Source organism: Haematobia irritans, chromosome 5 (assembly GCF_050003625.1).
Source record: "Haematobia irritans isolate KBUSLIRL chromosome 5, ASM5000362v1, whole genome shotgun sequence".
NCBI lineage: Eukaryota > Metazoa > Arthropoda > Insecta > Diptera > Muscidae > Haematobia > Haematobia irritans.
In genome coordinates, this window is record NC_134401.1 from 12,961,037 (window position 1) to 12,980,906 (window position 19,870).

The 19,870-nt window shown below is 27.1% G+C and overlaps 1 protein-coding gene across 1 annotated transcript; it reads left to right on the top strand.

The window, feature by feature from the left end:
* Nucleotides 1-1,540: 1,540 nt before the first annotated feature.
* LOC142239516 (uncharacterized) lies at nucleotides 1,541-18,075 on the top strand. The gene is made up of 5 exons (XM_075311305.1): nucleotides 1,541-1,633; nucleotides 1,719-2,575; nucleotides 10,450-10,540; nucleotides 16,749-16,781; nucleotides 17,074-18,075. Exons 1-5 carry the CDS (start codon nucleotides 1,630-1,632, stop codon nucleotides 17,931-17,933), a joined length of 1,845 nt encoding a protein of 614 aa, XP_075167420.1. The 5' UTR covers nucleotides 1,541-1,629; the 3' UTR covers nucleotides 17,934-18,075.
* The last annotated feature ends 1,795 nt before the right edge of the window (nucleotides 18,076-19,870 follow it).

Genomic DNA, 19,870 nt, shown 5'->3' on the forward strand with positions numbered 1-19,870 from the left:
AAGCCCTATAGACTGCAAGATGGTTGAATGGACGCACGTTTCGGAATTACCACATTCCCCATCAGCATCCTCTACTTGGGGAGCCACCGTGGTGCAATCGTTAGCATGCCCGCCTTGCATACACAAGGTCGTGGGTTCGATTCCTGCTTCGACCGAACACCAAAAAGTTTTTCAGCGGTGGATTATCCCACCTCAGAAATGCTGCTGACATTTCTGAGTGTTTCAAAACTTCTCTAAGTGGTTTCACTGCAATGTGGAGCGCCGTTCGGACTCGGCTATAAAAAAGAGGTCCCTTGTCATTGAGCTTAACATGGAATCGGGCAGCACTCAGTGATAAGAGAGAAGTCCACCACACAATCACAATGGACTGAATAGTCTAAGTGAGCCTGATACATCAGCCAGTTCATTAAACCCAATAATGAACCACACTTAAAATTTTATTTCAATAGAAAATGTTGTCAAAATGTTATTTCTGTAGAAAATTTTGTCAAAATTTCATTTCAATAAATTTTTTTTCAAATTTTTTTTTTCATAAGAAATTTGTCAAAATTTTATATCTGTAGAAAATTTTGTCAAAATTTCAATTTATACATAATATTGCAAAATTTTATTTCTTTTGTCAAAATTTTATTTCGTTTTTGTTGTTTTCGTTCAGTCGTTTTGTTTTTAAATGCATATATCATCTGTGATGCGCATTTAGACTGATTGTCTGTACGAAGTACCCATAGTGTACCGTAGTACATGTAATGATATAATGGCATTATTTATTAGCCTATCATTACCGGTTATTTTTATAGTGTATGGAAACGTGAAAATGTTGTCCAAAATGGTTGGGAAGAAAGCTGTTTCGGATTTCCACATCCTCATCAGTTCCCTTTATTGGACGTTCTACTGATCTCAATTATTAGACTATGTTGGTAAGTCAGTCTTCTATTGCAAAAAAATAACCGGTAATGATAGGCTAATAAATAATGCCATTATATCATTACATGTACTACGGTACACTATGGGTACTTCGTACAGACAATCAGTCTAAATGCGCATTAGAGATGATATATGCATTTAAATTTTTTTTTTCTATAGAAAATTTTTTCAAAATGTCATTTCTATATAAAAATTGTATAGTACCTCGTGGGTGCAGAGGAATATTTTGCAAAATCTACCAAAACATCAAGAATTCTACCGATCTACCAAACTGAAAAAATCTACCATTTTTGGTAGGATTCTACTAACTGTGGCAACCGTTCTAGCTACTGCTACAAATATCCATGAGAAAAAATCTTACCTACGCCTATGATATTCACCAAGGCTAATTTTAATTTTATTTACAGAAAAGACATTAATCAGGTTGAAGTATTTGAAATTTTACTTCTATATATAAAATAAGATGAATCGATCCATATAAAAATAATAATTATCATACTTTGCCAACCACAAATATGGATTTATTTAAAACGAGGCACGTTTTCTTCAACTATTTTTAATTTTTGCCTTTTGTAAAAATACTCAAGTTACTACACTCATATGATCAGAGTGATTAAAAAGCTGAAGTCTATTAAAGAATAACGATCATTTGCTTGGGTGAAGTCCTATTTACCGGTTGATTAAATCAAATCGCATAGATACATTATGGGTAAGGGTAATTATATCTCACAAGAGAGAGAGAGAGAGAGAAAGAGCATTTTTGCCATAGTACTCCACTAATCTTTACATTGTAGGTGATACTTGGATTCCATCCTCATCGGGAAGCTCCATACCGCCATATACTATTAGTGGTGGCCATGATTCCGATGGAGATCCTATACTTGTGGGGCGAGCCGAGCATGAAGGTGAAGTATTGGCGGCCAAAGTGATACCCAGTAAAGGTTGTGCATATTTGGCTTGGGGAGGCAGAGAACATGTGAAACATCAATACGAACTCTTGGCAGGACCAGGATATGGTTGGATTTCTTGTGAAAATGGTGATATACCCTTGAATGCTGTCATCACGGGGTATTCATGTCATGAAGAACCCATGTACATTGGTCGAGCCCTTTACAATGGTAGTCAAACTGTTGGCAAGGTCCATTCGTCACATGGTTGTTTGTATATCCCCTATGGCGGTAAAGAAATCAGACTTGAAAGCTATGAAGTTTTAGTACGAGGTCAATTAGACAATTGGATACCTGCGAATATGACATATCCTCCCTCAGGCTCTGTCGTGGCTGGACACGATAGTGATGGTAGTACCATATATGTGGCCCGGGCGGAACACAATGGCATAATGTTACCTTGTAAATTTATACCCGACCGTCAAGAGGCATATGTTGCCTATGAGGGTAGGGAAATTCGAAAATATGATGTGGAAGCCTTAGTCGGTTACAATTACACCTGGAGTCCAGCATATCCAAATGTTATACCACCCAATGCTGTTGTCACAGGTCAATCTCATAATGGTGATCCTTTATATGTTGGCCGTGCTGAACATATGGGAAGTCTGACGCTCGGCCGTATATTGCTGGAAAATAATTGTCTACTTATGCCCTATGGAGGACGAGAGATTTGTGTTGGTTCTTATGAGGTGTTGATGCGAATGGCTTAAGGGATCGAAATTTAACAGAATACAAAGAATCAAAAATTAAACAAATAATTAATAAAACTAATTAAGAAACATAAATATTCATTATCTTATAAAAAATTAAAAAAAAAAAACAAGTATATACGGCCGTAAGTTCGGCCAGGCCGAATCTTATGTACCCTCCACCATGGATTGCGTAGGAACTTCTACTAAAGGCTGTCATCCACAATCGAATTACTTGGGTTGCGATAACACTTGCCGATGGCAAGGTATCGTAAAACTTTTTAACACTGTCTTCTAAATTGTAAGTTAGTCCATAAGGGGTATATATTAAATAAAAAAGGCCGATTAAATACGTATATAATTCAGTTTGACAAAATTTTCTATAGAAATAAAAATTTGACAAAATTTTCTATAGAAATAAAAACTTGACAAAATTTTCTATAGAAATAAAATGTTGCAATAAAATAGCAATAAAATGTTGACAAAATTTTCTATAGAAATAAAATGTTGACAAAATTTTCTATAGAAATAAAATGTTGACAAAATGTTCTATAGAAATAAAATGTTGACAAAATTGTCTATAGAAATAAAATGTTGACAAACATTGCTATAGAAATAAACTTTTTACAAAACTTTCTATAGAAATGAAATTTTGACAAGACTTTCTATAGTAATAAAATTTGACAATTTTTACATGGCTGTTAGAGGCCATATACTAACGAAATGTACCAAATTTCAACCGCATCGGATGACTTTTGCTCCTCCAAGAGGCTCCGGAGGTCAAATCTGGGGATCGGTTTATATGGGAGCTATATATAATTATGGACCGATATGGACCAATTTTTGCATGGTTGTTAGAGACCATATACTAACACCACGTACTAAATTTCAATTGGATCGGATGAATTTTGCTCATCCAAGAGGCTCCAGAGTTCAAATCTGGGGATCGGTTTATATGGGAGCTATATATAATTATGGACCGATATGGACCAATTTTTGCATGCTTGTTAGAGACCGTATACTAACATCAGGTACCCAATTTCAAACGGATCGGATGAATTTTGCCCCTCCAAGAGGCTCCGGAGGTCAAATCTGGGGATCGGTTTATATGGGAGCTATATATAATTATGGACCGATATGGACCAGTTTCTGCATGGTTGTTAGAGACCATATACTAACACCACGTACCAAATTTCAATCGGGTAGGATGAAGTTTGCTCCTCCAGGAGGCTCCGGAGGTCAAATCTGGGGATCGGTTTATATGGGAGCTATATATATTTATGGACCGATATGGACCAATTTTTGCATGGTTGTTAGAGACCGTATACTAACATCAGGTACCAAATTTCAACCGGATCGGATGAATTTTGCCCCTCCAAGAGGCTCCGGAGGTCAAATCTGGGGATCGGTTTATATGGGGGCTATATATAATTATGGACCGATATGGACCAATTTTTGCATGGTTGTTAGAGACCGTATACTTAGACCACGTACCAAATTTCAACCGGATCGGATGAATTTTGCTGCTCCGGAAGGCTCCGCAAGCCAAATTTGGGGATCGGTTTATATGGGGGCTATACGTAAACGTGGGCCGATACGGCCCATTTTCAATACCATCCGACCTACATCAATAACAACTACTTGTGCCAAGTTTCAAGTCGATAGCTAGTTTCGTTCGGAAGTTAGCGTGATTTCCACAGACGGACGGACAGCCGGACAGACGGACAGACGGACAGACGGACGGACATGCTTAGATCGACTCAGAATTTCACCACGACCCAGAATATATATACTTTATGGGGTCTTAGAGCAATATTTCGATGTGTTACAAACGGAATGACAAAGTTAATATACCCCCATCCTATGGTGGAGGGTATAAAAACTCACATGCCATACACCATAGATATGGAAAAAAAGTTTTAGGGTTCCACAATATTAGAACTTTAAAATAGGATAAAAAACTTTTAAACATTAGAAAATTGCAATATCTCAAGGTCAATAATTCTCTTTATACTATACATATAAAATTTTGACAAAATTTTCAATAGAAATAAAATATTGCAAAAACAAAAATTCTATAGAAGTAAAATATTGACAAATCTTTCTATAGAAATAAAATATTGACAAAAAATTTTCTATAGAAATAAAATATTGACAAAATTTTCTATAGAAATAAAATTTCTACAGAAATTTAATTTTGACAAAATATTTTATAGAAATAAAAACTTGACAAAATTTGCTAAAGGAATAAAATTTTATTACATTTATAAATAAAATTGTGATAAAATTTTCTATAGAAATAAAATTTTTACAAAATTTTCTATAGAAATACAATTTTTACAAAATGTTCTATAGAAATAAAATTTTTACAAAATTTTCTATAAAAATAAAATTTTGAAAACAATTTTCTATAGAAATAAAATTTTCTATAGACATAAAAGTCAGGTCGAAAACCTATGTTGTCAGCACCTATATTTCCTGTTTATTTTTATAATTCGATATGAGTGTAAATATATAAATATATAAAATTTTCAGAAAATTTTCTATAGAGATAACATTTTCAGAAAATTTTCTATAGGGATAATATTTTCAGAAAATTTTGTACAGAGATATAATTTTCAGAAAATTTTCTACAGAAATATAATTTTCAGAAAATTTTCTACAGAGATAAAAGTTTCAGAAAATTTTCTATAGAAATAAAATTAAAACAAAAATTTTGTAGAAATAAAATTTTGTTTAAATTTTCTATAAATATAAAATTTTGACAAAATTCTCTACAGAAATTAAACTTGGACAAAATTTTCTATAATATAATAAAATTTTGACAGAATTTTCTACAGAAAAAAATTTGAGAAAATTTTCGATAAAAATAAAATTTTCAGAAAAATTTCTACAGCGATAAAATTTTTAGAAAATGTTCTATAGAGATAAAATTGTCAAAAAAGGTTCTACGGAGATAAAATTTTCTATAGAGATAAAATTTTTAGAAAATTTTCTATAGAAATAAAATTTTGTTAAAAATTTCTATATCAGAAAATTTTGACAAAATTCTCTACAGAAATAAAACTTGGACAAAATTTTCTATAGGAAACAATTTTGACAAGATTTTCTATAGTAATAAAATTTTGACAGAATTTTCTACAGAAAAAAAAATTTGAGAAAATTTTCTATAGAAATAAAATTCTCAAAAAATTTTCTAGAGAGATAATATTTTCAGAATAAAATTGTCAGAAAATTTTCTACAGAGATATAATTTTCAGAAAATTTTGTATAGATATAGAATTTTTAGAAAATTGTCTACAGAAATAAAATTTTGTTAAAATTTTCTATTGAAATACATTTAAAACAAAATTTTATAGAAATAAAATTTTGTTAAAACTTTCTATAAATATAAAATTTTGATAAAATTCTCTATAGAAATAAAACTTGGACAAAATTTTCTATAGGAAAAAACTTTGACAAGATTTTCTATAGTAATAACATTTTGACAGTATTTTCTATAGAAAAAAATTGAGAAAATTTTCGATAGAAATAAAATTTTGAGAAAATTTTCTACAGAGATAGAATTTTTAGAAAATTTTTATAGAGATAAAATTGTCAGAACATATTCTACAGAGATATAATTTTCAGAAAATTTTGTATAGATATAAAATTTTTAGCAAATTGTCTATAGAAATAAAATTTTGTTAAAATTTTCTATTGAAATAAAATTAAATATTGTATAAAATTTTGTTAAAATTTTCTATAAATATAAAACTTTGACAAAATTTGTATATTCTAAAATTCTCTATAGAAATAAAACTTGGACCAAATTTTTTTATTGGAAAAAATTTTTGACAAGATTTTTTATAGTAATAAAATTTTGACAGAATTTTCTATAGAAAAAAAAATTGAGAAATTTTTCTACAGAGATAAAATTTTTAGAAAATGTTCTATAGGGATAATATTTCCAGAAAATTTTCTACAGAGATAAAATTTCCAGAAAATATTCTATAGAGATAAAATTTTCAGAAAAATTTCTATTGAGATAAAATATTCAGAAAATTTTCTACAGAGATACAATTTTCAGAAAATTTTGTATAGATATAAAATTTTTAGAAAATTGTCTATAGAAATAAAATGTTGTTAAAATTTTCGATAGAAATAAAATTTAAACAGCATTTTATAGAAATAAAATTTTATTAAAATTTTCTATAAATATAAAATTTTGACGAAATTCTCTATAGAAATAAAACTTGGACAAAATTTTCTACAGAAATAAAACTTGGACAAAATTTTGTAAAGGAAAAAAATTTTGACAAGATTTTCTATAGTAAACCAGCAAAAAAGTTGGTTGTTCCAAAGGCACAACTTTAAAAGCACTTCCAGAAGATGTACTCCCACTGATGTTCTTTATTTTAACTACACAGGAATTTCTCTTCATTCAATTTTTTATAACATGTTTATTCATATTTTTAATGGGTGAGTTTAATTTTTTTTGTTCAAATTGGTTAAAAACAGTTTAAGAATTCATAAAATTGTACAAATTACTTAAATTTTGTCGAAAAAAATGCTAAATCTAATCTGAAAAATTGTGAATTTTTGAAAATATTTGAGGTCAGAAATTTCAGACAAGCGTTAGAATTCATTAAAAATTATAAAATATAAAAAAATTATAAAAATTATTTATTTGACTAAATATAACAGAACTTTTTAATTTACATCCAAAACATTGAATTCGAATCACACCTAAAGAAGTGAGGCAAATTCAGTGCACCGGCTGTTGAAATGGAGGACTTCCGTCCTCCGACAAGCCAATGTTAAATTTGGGCAAAGCTCTATAGACTGCAAGATGGTTGGATGGACTCACGTTTCGGAATTACCACATTCCTCATCAGCATCCTATACTTGCAGCAAAAGTATCAACCATTTATCAGAATAAATTCGGGTAGTTTACTAAACCCAAAGTGAACCACATTCGAGCCTTCCGAAAAAAGGTTTATGATAGTTGGCCTCTGCCAAAATAAATCTTTATACAAACATTTCCCTTTTCCTTTTCAGGAGATTTTCTATAGAGATAAAATTTTTAGAAAATTTTGTATAGAGACAAAATTTTCAGAAAATTTTCTATAGAGATATAATTGTCAGAAAAATTTCTATAGAGATAACATTTTCAGAAAATAAAATTTTGACAAATTTTTCTTTAGAAATAAAATTTTGAGAAGTGTTTCTATAGATATACAATTTTGAGAAAATTTTCTAAAGAAATACAATATTGAGAAAGTTTGTTTTAGAAATAATTTTTGTTTTACATTTTTTAAAAAATAAAATTTTGTTAAAATTTTTTAGAAATAACATTTTGTTAAAATTTTCTATAGAAATAAAATTTTGTTAAAATTTTCGGTAGAAATAAAATTTTGTTAAAATTTTCTATAGCAATAAAATTTTGTTAAAATTTTCTATAGAAATAAAATTTTGTGTAGAAATAAAATTTAGTTAAAATTTTCTATGGAAATAAAATTTTGTTAAAATTTTCTATAGAAATAAAATTTTGTTAAAATTTTCTATAGAAATAAAATTTTGTTAAAATTTTCTATAGAAATAAAATTTTGTTAAAATTTTCTATAGAAATAAAATTTTGTTAAAATTTTCTATAGAAATAAAATTTTGTTAAGATTTTCTATAGAAATAAAATTGTGTTAAAATTTTCTATGGAAATAAAATTTTGTTAAAATTTTCTATAGAAATAAAATTTTGTTAAAATTTTCTATAGAAATAAAATTTTGTTAAAATTTTCTGTAGAAATAAAATTTTGTTAAAATTTTATATAGAAATAAAATTTTGTTAAAATTTTCTATAGAAAGAAAATTTTGTTAAAATTTTCTATAGAAATAAAATTTTGTTAAAATTTTCTATAGAAAGAAAATTTTGTTAAAATTTTCTATAGAAATAAAATTTTATTAAAATTTTCTATAGAATAAAATTTTGTTAAAATTTTCTATAGAAATAAAATTTTGTTAAAATTTTCTATAGAAATAAAATTTTCTAAAGAAATACAATTTTGAGAAAATTTTCTAAAGAAATAAAATTTTGTTAACATTTTCTATAGAAATAACATTTTGTTAAAATTTTCTATAGAAATAAAATTTTGTTAAAATTTTCTATAGAAATAACATTTTGTTAAAATTTTCTATAGAAATAAAATTTTGTTAAAACTTTCTAAAGAAATACAATTTTGAGAAAATTTTCTAAAAAATAAAATTTTGACAAAGTTTGTTTTAGAAATAAAATTTTGTTAAAATTTTCTATAGAAATAAAATTTTGTTAAAATTTTCTATAGAAATAAAATTTTGTAAAAATTTTCGATAGAAATAAAATTTTGTTAAAATTTTCTATAGAAATAAAATTTTGTTAAAATTTTCTATAGAAATAAAATTTTGTTAAAATTTTCTATAGAAATAAAATTTTGTTAAAATTTTCTATAGAAATAAAATTTGTTAAAATTTTCTATAGAAATAAAATTTTGTTAAATTTTTCTATAGAAATAAAATTTTGTTAAAATTTTGTATAGAAATAAAATTTTGTTAAAATTTTCTATAGAAATAAAATTTTCTTTAAATTTTCTAAAGAAATACAATTTTGAGAAAATTTTCTAAAGAAATAAAATTTTGATAACATTTTCTATAGAAATAACATTTTGTTAAAATTTTCTATAGAAATAAAATTTTGTTAAAATTTTCTATAGAAATAAAATTTTGTTAAAATTTTCTATAGAAATAAAATTTTGTTAAAATTTTCTATAGAACTAAAATTTAGTTAAAATTTTCTATAGAAATAAAATTTTCAAAAAATTTTCTATAGAAATAAAATTTTGTTAAAATTTTCTTTGGAAATAAAATTTTGTTAAAATTTTCTATAGAACTAAAATTTAGTTAAAATTTTCTATAGAAATAAAATTTTCAAAAAATTTTCTATAGAAATAAAATTTTGTTAAAATTTTCTTTGGAAATAAAATTTTGTTAAAATTTTCTAAAGAAATAAAATTTTGTTAAAATTTTATATAGCAATAAAATTTTGTTAAAATTTTCCATAGAAATAAAATTTTGTTAAAATTTTCTATAGAAATAAAATTTTGTTAAAATTTTCTATAGAAATAAAATTTTGTTAAAATTTTCTATAGAAATAAAATTTGGTTAAAATTTTCTAAAGAAAAAAAAATTTGTTAAAATTTTTATAGAAATAAAATTTTGTTAAAATTTTCTATAGAAATAAAATTTTGTTAAAATTTTCTATAGAAATAAAATTTTGTTAAAATTTTCTATAGAACTAAAATTTAGTTAAAATTTTCTATAGAAATAAAATTTTCAAAAAATTTTCTATAGAAATAAAATTTTGTTAAAATTTTCTGTGGAAATAAAATTTTGTTAAAATTTTCTATAGAAATAAAATTTTGTTAAAATTTTATATAGCAATAAAATTTTGTTAAAATTTTCCATAGAAATAAAATTTTGTTAAAATTTTCTATAGAAATAAAATTTTGTTAAAATTTTCTATAGAAATAAAATTTTGTTAAAATTTTCTATAGAAATAAAATTTTGTTAAAATTTTCTATAGAAATAAAATTTTGTTAAATTTTTCTATAGAAATAAAATTTGGTTAAAATTTTCTATGGAAATAAAATTTGGTTAAAATTTTCTATAGAAATAAAATTTTGTTAAAATTTTCTAGAAATATAATTCTAGAAATATAATTTCTATAGATATCAAATAAAATTTTACTATGGAAATTAAATGTTGACAAAATTTTCTATAGAATTAGAATTTTTTTAATTTCGTTTTTAAATATCTGTCCAATATGACCATACGCCATGACATTGATTGCAAAAGAACTTCGCACCTCTTATCAAGCAGACATGTGAAACCACAACTGAATGTTGTTATTGTTGTTTCGAATGTATTAATAAAACAGTAGGCTGTGACTCATATTACGTTGTGGATATGTGTGAATATTTATTTGTATAAATATTTTTTAATGCATATTTATAAATTGTTTCACAAAAGCGATAAAATAAGAGAAAAACATTATACACTTGCTAGCAGTGTACGAGGTTCACCCTTGTAAGTTAGTGGTATAAAATAAATTTCAAATTGATGCAACTCTTTAAATATTTTTTTTTGTGCATTTCATCATTAAATCAGTAGAGCTATTAGAATATCAGCCAATTTTGTCAAAATCTTCCTTTTAAGAATGTACGTACGTCCGTCCGTCTGTCTGTCCATGCATCCTTTCATATACCTCCTTTAGGTTGATATGCACATAACAGGCGAATTGAAAAGATCCAGGCACTATCCTTTAAAAGTCATATAATTGGCGAACATTTTTCATTCGATGAATATTTTTTTCATTTGACGAACATTTCTTTCCAGCTACCTTTGGTTTGAGTTTTCAGAGATGTTAGAGAAAATTCGAAACACAATTCCTAGATTTTTGCCACCCTATTCATTGGGTTGTGATACTGCTGACTGATCTGTGATACGGTCTTGAAGCAGCAGCTTTTTTTTTCTTCCTGAAGTAGGGACGTTTATGCAGGAATTTATTTTCCAAACGGTCCAATGATATGTAAAAGTCCAATAGGTTTCATGTGGAAGTCTCGTTTGCTTCCTTCTACAGTTTTGTTCCATTTTCCACGCTTTGAAGCGGCTTCAGATGTCACATTCAGTAGCCTATTTAAGATCACCCTCCAGAATCACCCTTATTTTGGTTTAGGGGTGCCTCCCCCTGCCTATCGATTTGTTATTGAAAATAACACAAAGTAAAAGTAAAATAGATAATATAGGCTGGCCGGCATAAATCATAATGATTTCTTCATTCATATCTACCCTTTGCCATAGATAAGAAAACCCCAACATGACCAATATCATCAAATGAATCAATATGTTTACTTCATTTCCGAGACAGAATTAATGATAAAATAAAATGTATTTCACCTCTGCTTGTGACGAATCGCATAAAATTTGTGCTTATCTCTTGGGTTTGTGTTGTATTGATATTCTTGTGCTACGAAATTTTCTTCAATAACAACTGGGCATATCGAATTCGTAAGTTTAGTATTAATTGGTTAGAGGACCAGTAAAAATCGATTTAAGTGTAGTTATATTTATTTATACAAAATAATTAACGTTTACTTGAAATTATATCAAAATGATGGGTGAGAATGGAATTGAGAATTATCTGTGGAAATAAGTGTTTGATTTTTTTCATGGCTTTTTTTGTTTTGCATAAATTCACGAAAATTCATCATGCACGCAATGTATTGAAATAAGTTGCACAAATATTTGTATACTTTTTATATAACTAATTTAAAATCTGTAAAATTAATAAATCCTTTAAGGATTCTTCGCTATTATAAAATCTTGTGAATAATGTGAGCTGAATAAAATATTAATTTTTGCTGGATAAAATATAAATTTTTTAAAAACAATTAATATTAATTTTTAAAAAACAATTCAAAACTAATAAAAATAAATGGTGAAAATTTCTTGTTTGCTTGTTTTTATATCTCGCTAGCATAAATGTTAAAAAAGTGTCAGTTTTTCAACAAAAAAAAAATAAAAAAAATAATTAAATTAAATTAAATTAAAATAAAATACGGCCTTAAGTTCGATCGAGCCAAATGTTAAAATGAATCAAATATACATTTTTCCTTTAAAAAAATCTTCGTCGTAGCGGGTTACTTAAAAATATATAGAATTTCAAGTGGATTTAATTACAGTTACTCTCTCAAGGACGATTAGGACGATTCCTAAAGTCAAATTTATGGAGCAGCGTTACCAAAATTGTTTCACCAAAAACCGCTAGAATTGCCCAATTCTAAAAATATAGCTAATTTTTTTTGTATCAAAAGTTACATTTTTGATTGAAATTTAGCAAACTTAAAGGCTTTATTTCACTTAAAATGAATATTATTTTAATTGTATTCATTTTAATTCTACTTCTGTGAGACTATAACGATATTTAAATCCTATTAGCTCTGTTTGCGTACTCGATACTTTTTGATTACTATCACAAATTTTTACTAGTAGTCCTTCGTTTACATTTCACAGTAAAAACATTTTTCCCAGTAAAAACTTGCAATTATCAGCTGGTTAATCATCAACAAATCCAATTGCACTGGAATTAGAAAATATAAATATCTTTTGTTTTAATTGGTTTAAAACCGCTGAATTAATGATAAATTCGTGAACGTATACACTTTTACTAATTTTACCCAAGAGAATAAAACCCATTCTTACTATCTTGCAAGTTTATACTGAATAACCTTTATTGGAAAATAACCTAAACAAACCTATTGTTGTCCAATTTTCGTAAAAGTAAATCCATTTCATCAACCCTCTAATGCCCCAATTTTTTCTTACATACACTTCAAAAAAGCATGTCCGGTTCTAAAGATTTTGTACACTAATGATTTTGGTATTGATTCCGAATTGGAATTTATTCGTTTTTTCAGCTTTTTCTTCATGAGCTATCAAAGAGCTTTAACAACGCGCTAACGATAATTTAAATTTCCAAATTCAGACTCGACTTCAAGTAGAAATTATTATATGTATACGTTTTTAAAATAAAGTGTTGAAAAACATCTTCTATTTTTGAACGCTTTTTTGGTATGTGGTCAAGATACAAAAGCTCCACAAATTTTAAAGACTTTTTCTTTAATTTGAAGAATTTTTTAGAATTGACCCTAGCCTTCTTTTATGTAAAGATAGCCATTTTTAAGTTGAATCACTTAACTAATAGGACAAAACGCCTTTATCGGCTTTTGCACAAGGAAAAAAGTTTATATAAGAGAAATTCACAAATGCTATTATAACCAAAATTCGCGTTCGTCTTTTAAGGACCTGAACTCTTTGGCCTCACGACCATATCGGTCTATAGTTATATATAGCCGATCGCCAATCACACAAAAATTCGTCCATATCGGTTCACAATCATGGTTGCCACTCGAACCAAAAATAATCTACCAACAATTTATTTCTATAGAATTTTTTTCAAAATTTTATTTCTATAGATTTTTTTTTCAAACTTTTATTTCTATAGAAAATTTTGTCAAAATTTTATTTCTATAGAAAATTTCGTCCAAATTTTATTTCTGTAGTAAATTTTGCCAAAATTTTATTTCTATAGAATATTTTGTCAAAATTTTATTTCTATAGAATATTTTGTCAAAATTTTATTTCTATAAAAAATTTTGTCAAAATTTTACTTCTGTAGTAAATTTTGCCAAAATTTTATTTCTATCGAAAATTTTTAAAATTTTATTTCTACAGAAAATTTTGTCAACATTTTATTTCTATAGAAAATCTGTCAAAATTTTATTACTATTGAAAAATTTGTTAAAATTTTATTTCTATAGAAAGTTTTGTCAAAATTTTATTATTATAGAAAATTGTGCCAAAATTTTATTTCTATAGTAAGCTTTGTATATATTTTATTTCTATAGAAAATTTTTTCAAAATTTTATTTCCAGAGTAAATTTTTTTTAAGGAAATAAATAAATATAAGGAAATAAAAGTCTCCTTAGAAAATTTCATCAAAATTTTATTTCTATAGAAAATTTTGTCAAAATTGTATTTCTATAGAAAATTTCGTCAACATTTTATTTCTACAGAAAATTATGTTAAAATTTTATTTCTACAGAAAATTATGTCAAAATTTTATTTCTATAGGAAATTGTCAACATTTTATTTCTATAGAAAATTTTGTCAAAATTTTATTTCTATAGAAAATTATGTCAAAATTTTATTACTATAGAAAATTTTGTCAAAATTTTATTTCTATAGGAAATTGTCAACATTTTATTTCTATAGAAATTTTGTCAAAATTTTATTTCTATAGAAAATTATGTCAAAATTTTATTACTATAGAAAATTTTGTCAAAATTTTATTTCTTTAGAAAATTTTGTCAAAATTTTATTTCTATAGAAAATTTTGTCAAAATTTTATTTCTATAGGAAATTGTCAAAATTTTATTTCTATAGAAAATTTTGTCAAAATTTTATTTTTATAGAAAATTATGTCAAAATTTTATTACTATAGAAAATTTTGTCAAAATTTAATTTCTGTAGTAAATTTTGCCACAATTTTATTTCTATAGAAAATTTTGTCAAAATTTTATTTCTATTTTGTCCAATTTTATTTCCATAGAAAATTTTGTCAAAATTTTATTTCTATAGAAAATTTCGTCAAAATTGTAATTATATAGAAAATTTTGCTAAAGTTTTATTTCTATAGAAAATTTTGTCAAACTTTTATCTTCATAGAAAATTTTTTTCTAAATTTTATTTCTATAGAAAATGTCAAAATTTTATTTCAATAGAAAAATTTGTAAAAATTTTATTTCTATCGAAAATTATGTCAAAAATTTATTTCTATAGAAAATTTTGTAAAAATTTTATTTTTGTAGAAAATTTTGTCAAAATTTTATTTCAATAGAGAATTTTGTCAAATTTTTATTTCTATAAAAAATGTTGTCAAAATTTTATTTCTACAGAAAATTTTGTCAACATTTTATTTCTATAGAAAATTTTGACAAAATTTTATTTATATAGAAAATTTTGTCAAAATTTTATTTCTATAGAAAATTTTGTCAAAATTTTATTTCTATAGAAAATTTTGTCAAAATTTTATTTCTATAGAAAATTTTGTCAAAATTTTATTTCTATAGGAAATTTTGTTAAAATTTTATTTCTATAGAGAATGTTGTCAAAATTTTATTTATATAGAAAGTTTTGTAAAAATTTTATTTATATAGAAAATTTTGTTAAAATTTTATTTCTACAGATAATTTTGTCAAAATGTTATTGCTATAGAAAATTTTGTCAAAATTTTATTTCTATAGAAAATTTTGGCAAAATTTTATTTCTATAGAAAATTTTGTCAAAATTTTATTTTTATAGAAAATTTTGTCAAAATTTTATTTCTATAGAAAATTTTGTCAAAATCTTAATTTCTTTAGAAATTTTTGTCAAAATTTTATTTCTATAGCAAATTTTATCAAAATTTTATTTCTATAGAAAATTTTGTCAAAATAGTATTATTTCATTAGAAAATTTTGTCAAAATTTTATTTCTATCGAAAATTTTGTCAAAATTTTATTTATATAGAAAATTTTGCCAAAATTTTATTTCTATAGAAAATTTTGTCAAAATCATATTATTTCATTAGAAAATTTTGTCAAAATTTTATTGCTATAGAAAATTTTGTCAAAATTTTATTTCTGTCGAAAATTTTGTTAAAATTTTATTTCTATAGAAAATTTTGTCAAAATTTTATTTCTATAGAAGATTTTGTCAAAATTTTATTTCTATGGAACATTTTGTCAAGATTTTATTTCTATAGAGAATTTTGTTAAAATTTTATTTCTATGGAAAATTTCATCAAAATTTTATTTCTATAGAAAATTTTGTCAAAATTTTATTTCTATAGAAAATGTTGTCAAAAATTTATTTCTATAGAGAATTTTGTCAAAATTTTATTTCTGTAGAAAATTTTGTCAAAATTTTATTTCGATAGAAAATTTTGTCAAAATTTTATTTCTATAGAAAATTTTGTCAAGATTTTATTTCTATAGAGAATTTTGTCAAAATTTTATTTCTATAGAAAATTTTGTCAAAATTTTATTTCTATAGAAAATTTTGTCAAAATTTTATTTCTATACAAAATTTTGTCAAAATTTTATTTCTATAGAAAGTTTCATCAAAATTTTATTTCTATAGAAAATTTTGTCAAGATTTTATTTCTATAGAGAATTTTGTCAAAATTTTATTTCTATAGAAAATTTTGTCAAAATTTTATTTCTATAGAAAATTTTGTCAAAATTTTATTTCCGAATTTACGGCCGTATATACTTGTTTAACACGGACAGTTTATATTTATACCTTGAACTTCAATTGGCCTTAATCTGATTATCTCCATGGCTTTGAGTTCGTTAAGGTAAGGTAGTAAACATCATTAACCTAGGCACCTAATAAATCTCTTATAACCTTCTTAAGAAAAAAAACTTCACTTCCCTCCAATCATTTCATGGTAAAATTTTAGTTTGCTCAACATTTTTTTTTCGCACCTGTCTGTCTTTTTTACCACCCCACCTGTAATGGAAGCACCTGTATCTGTAATCGTATATTTTGTGTTTTTTTGCTTTTATTTTTTTTAGGTTCTTATCACCCGGGCCACATTATCAGTAATCGTATGTTTTTGTTTTTTTTCTTAAATCTATAATGCACCTTAAATTGTTATCTTCATCAAAACAAAAAAACGAAAAACAAAAAACAAATAGCGCGATAAGTAAATTGAAGTCATTTGACAAATGGAAGATTACAATAAATTATATACCAACCAGCAAACCAACAAAAGGGGATTTTTTTATTTGGGGGGATATTTAGATATCCCCCAAAATAATGATATTTTAATTCATGACATTTGATTGATGACTTTATGATAAAAAAAATTGTTATTTGTTTTTTATTTTCATTTCACAGAAACTGTATGGGTACACTCAGCTCCTGGAGCCCCTCTGCCTCCCATGGCCGTTATTGGTGGCCATGATTGTGATGGCTCACCCATTTACGTAGGCCGTGCCTTCCACGATGGTGATAATCTACCAGCCAAGGTGGTACCCAGTAAGGGTCAAGCCTATGTAGCCTTTGGTGGCATGGAACACAGCAAACATAACTATGAGATTTTGGTAGGTCAAGGCTATGCCTGGCAACCTTGCTATAATGGTGCCGTTCCACCAAATGCAGTCCGCAGTGGTGTTACACGTACCGGTGAACCTTTGTATGTGGGTCGTGGTCATCATGCCAATTCTTTGTGTGTTGGAAAAATCCATCCATCCCATGGATGTTTGTATATTCCATTCGGTGGTCAGGAAATTCGTTTGAATACCTATGAGGTGTTGGTCTTCGAACATGTCTACAATTGGGTAGCCTCCACACCCAATTATACACCACCTGGTGCTGTGGTAGCTGGTCATGATACTGATCGTGCTGTTATCTATGTGGGTCGTGCCATGCATGAGGGAGAGCTGTTGCCGGCCAAATTTATACCCAGCAAAGGTTGTTGTTATGTCTGTTATGGTGGCTATGAAATAAATAAACGCAATTTTGAGGTCCTATGTGGTCCTGGTTATGCCTGGGTTAAAACCCATAATCATCTGATACCTCCAAATGCTGTCTCCACGGGACGATCTCGTAATGGTGAACCTCTATTTATAGGTCGTGGTCATCATCATGGTAGTCATACTCCTGGTCTTGTATCGGTTAGTCAGAGATGTCTTTTCATACCCTATGGAGGTCGTGAAATTCGCATTAGTGACTATGAGGTTTTGATCAAGCAATAAAGCCGGAGGATTTGCAATTGGAAATGGAATGAATTGTGTCTTGTGGTAAAAAGAAGAAGAGATTAAAGATCAATTTTTATGTTGTATAGCTAAGTTATTATAAATGTGCATTTAAATAAAAAATATATTTTTTTTAGAAAAATATTTGTTTTTATTTAGGATAGATTTTTTCGAGTTCCATAAAACAGGTCGAAACTAAACTTGGAGTTGTGAGTGAGTACTACAGGGAAATAGAGAGGAAAAATGCGGGAAATGTTTCGAATTTAGAAAACCATCATCACTATTACCGGTGCGTGAACTTAGTGGCATCATTGCCACTTTTTTATGTGTTTTTGTTATGCCAATAAATGCCATGCTTTTAGCAATTTTGTGCCAACTTTTTGTCATATTGCACGACTTTTTCATTAATTCCTTTTTTGGTGCAAATGTTTTCGTTAATTTTATTTCCGGATTCCATTCAAATTGCATATGTGGTTAACATAAAGTTGAAGTCGATTCCAATGCTATAAATTTAAACACTTTTTTTGCATATTAAAATATTAAGTAATTTTACCTTCTCAAAACCTATAGTTATCAAGTTGATAAGTGTGATGCCTAAAACTATACCATGAAATCTAATTTCAAGAAAAAAAGCGAATTCATAATTTTATTAGAAAATTTTTATACCCTCCACCATAGGATGTGGGTATATTAACTTTGTCATTCCGTTTGTAACACATCGAAATATTGCTCTAAGACCCCATAAAGTATATATATTCTGGATCGTGGTGAAATTCTGAGTCGATCTAAGCATGTCCGTCCGTCCGTCTGTCCTGCTGTCCGTCCGTCTGTGGAAATCACGTTAACTTCCGAACGAAACAAGCTATCGACTTGAAACTTGGCACAAGTAGTTGTTATTGATGTAGGTCGGATGGTATTGAAAATCGGCCATATCGGACCACGTTTACGTATAGCCCCCATATAAACCGATCCCCAAATTTGGCTTGGGGAGCCTCCCGGAGCAGCAAAATTCATCCGATCCGGTTGAAATTTGGTACCTGATGTTAGTATACGGCCTCTAACAACCATGCAAAAATTGGTCCATCTCGGTCCATAATTATATATAGCTCCCATATAAACCGATCCCCAGATTTGACCTCCGGAGCCTCTTGGAGGAGCAAAATTCATCCGATCCGGTTGAAATTTAGTACGTGGTCTTAGTATACGGTCTCTAACACCCATGCAAAAATTGGTCCATGTCGGTCCATAATTATATATAGCCCCCATATAAACCGATCCCCAGATTTGACCTCCGGAGCCTCTTGGAGGGGAAAAATTCATCCGATCCGTTTGAAATGTGGTACCTGATGTTAGTATACGGTCTCTAACAACCATGCAAAAATTGGTCCATATCGGTCCATAATTATATATAGCCCCTATATAAACCGATCCCCAGATTTGACCTCCGGAGCCTCTTGGAGGGGCAAAATTCATCCGATCCTGTTGAAATTTGGTACCTGATGTTAGTATACGGCCTCTAACAACCATGCAAAAATTGGTCCATATCGGTTCATAATTATATATAGCTCCCATATAAACCGATCCCCAGATTTGAACTCCGGAGCCTCTTGGAGGAGCAAAATTCATCCGATCCAATTGAAATTAACTACGTGGTGTTAGTATATAGTCTCTAACAACCATGCAAAAATTGGTGCATATCGGTTCATAATTATATATAGCTCCCATATAAACCGATCCCCAGATTTGACCTCAGGAGCCTCTTGGAGGAGCGAAATTCATCCGATCCAGTTGAAATTTGGTACATGGTGTTAGTATATGGTATCTAACAACCATGCAAAAATTGGACCATATCGGTCCATAATTACACTCTTAGAAAAATATGTTTTTCATATGTTCCGATATAAACAAAATGTGTTTCGGGCACGATTTTAAACCAC

What these genes read in the sequence shown, in the direction of transcription:
- LOC142239516 (XM_075311305.1), top strand. An exon ending in ATGAGGTGTTGATGCGAATG is followed by an intron (nt 2,576 to 10,449) that starts GCTTAAGGGATC and finishes CTTATCAAGCAG; the next exon opens with ACATGTGAAACCACAACTGA. An exon ending in ATATTACGTTGTGGATATGT is followed by an intron (nt 10,541 to 16,748) that starts GTGAATATTTAT and finishes TATTTTTTTTAG; the next exon opens with GTTCTTATCACCCGGGCCAC.